General features: G+C 37.0%; 1 protein-coding gene across 1 annotated transcript; it reads right to left on the reverse strand.

Moving 5' to 3' along the window:
* Positions 1-250: 250 nt before the first annotated feature.
* Positions 251-930, reverse strand: LOC105458158 (the record flags this gene model as incomplete). Its single annotated transcript, XM_011703258.1, has 3 exons — positions 818-930; positions 504-741; positions 251-407 (listed from the first exon to the last, which is right to left on the reverse strand). Coding segments are annotated over exons 1-3 (508 nt in total), but the record flags the coding sequence as incomplete, so codon positions are not given.
* Between the last annotated feature and the right edge of the window lie 272 nt (positions 931-1202).

Raw genomic sequence — 1202 nt, forward strand, 5'->3', positions numbered from 1 at the left:
TACTTGTTTCCTAGACAACGAGATTCTTGGTTGTCAAACGGACGCCATTAGATTTGGAGACGAGCCGTCGACCCGTTTGGACGTGCTCTGTCCCCTTTCTGTATTTCGCTACGTTCTCTTGCATTAAAGAGTTTGTCACTTCTTAAGTTGATGTTCCCTTTATTTCTCCGCGGCGATCTGGTACGCGTGCGCGTGCGCGAGTGCGGAAACGCGGGTAACACACGTTCGAGTGCGCGAACGCGAGTTTTACCGCCCCGGGCGTAACAATATGGTAAAGGCGGTCCACCTGAGCTGAGAGGTTCTGGTGCAGGTACATTCATTTTCTTTGATTCAAATTTTAAACCTATTTTTGAATCTTTGAAAATACCACCGTCACTACGGCGGCCATAAGCTGCATTAGGTGCGTCCTGCATTAGGTGGACACTAAGAAAATAAATAATTATTTAGATATCAAACTTATAATCTTCAATGATAAATGTAGCATTGATCTGCAGTAATATTACTTCAATAATGACATGTTTGCCATCAATAGCTCCTATGCAGTGATTGAAATCCCATCTTTTTTCAAATTCTTTAGCAATGTGTAGCCATTCCTCTGTAGTTTTTGATAGTGGGATCACTTTTTTACAAATAGAGTTCCATATTGCTGTACATGTTTCATCTATAACGTTGCTTATTGTCGATACTCCAACAAGGTAATGATATGACATTGAATGCATTGAATCACCAGTTGATAAATATCTAAATATAATTATATCAAATATAATTATTTTTTAAATGCATGGCGTGATGCAATTATAAATAAGAACAAACAAACCTTAATGTTATGGATAATCGCTCTGCAGGAGGTAATGGTTCTCTAATTAGGGTTTGTTTAGTAATTGCAGGTGCCACTAAGTATAACAATTCTTCAAATTGTGTAGCCGTCATACGATAATAATTTCGAAATTTCTCTGGTGTTAGTCTTGGTACAGATGCATAATAAAATCCATGTTCATGTCGTTTTTCAAATAATGGATCAATCCAAAATCTTTTTTTTTTATATATTTTTTTAAATTTATATTCACTGATACATACTGTTGCTATTAGTTTACGCCGTCGATCTACTTCATTTTTATTGTGCACAATCGCAGCAACTTTATAAATCCAACGTAATAACTTCGTATAGCATACAACTGAGTCGACAAGGCACACAGGGGATA

Source organism: Wasmannia auropunctata, unplaced genomic scaffold (assembly GCF_000956235.1).
Source record: "Wasmannia auropunctata unplaced genomic scaffold, wasmannia.A_1.0 LD334599.1, whole genome shotgun sequence".
NCBI lineage: Eukaryota > Metazoa > Arthropoda > Insecta > Hymenoptera > Formicidae > Wasmannia > Wasmannia auropunctata.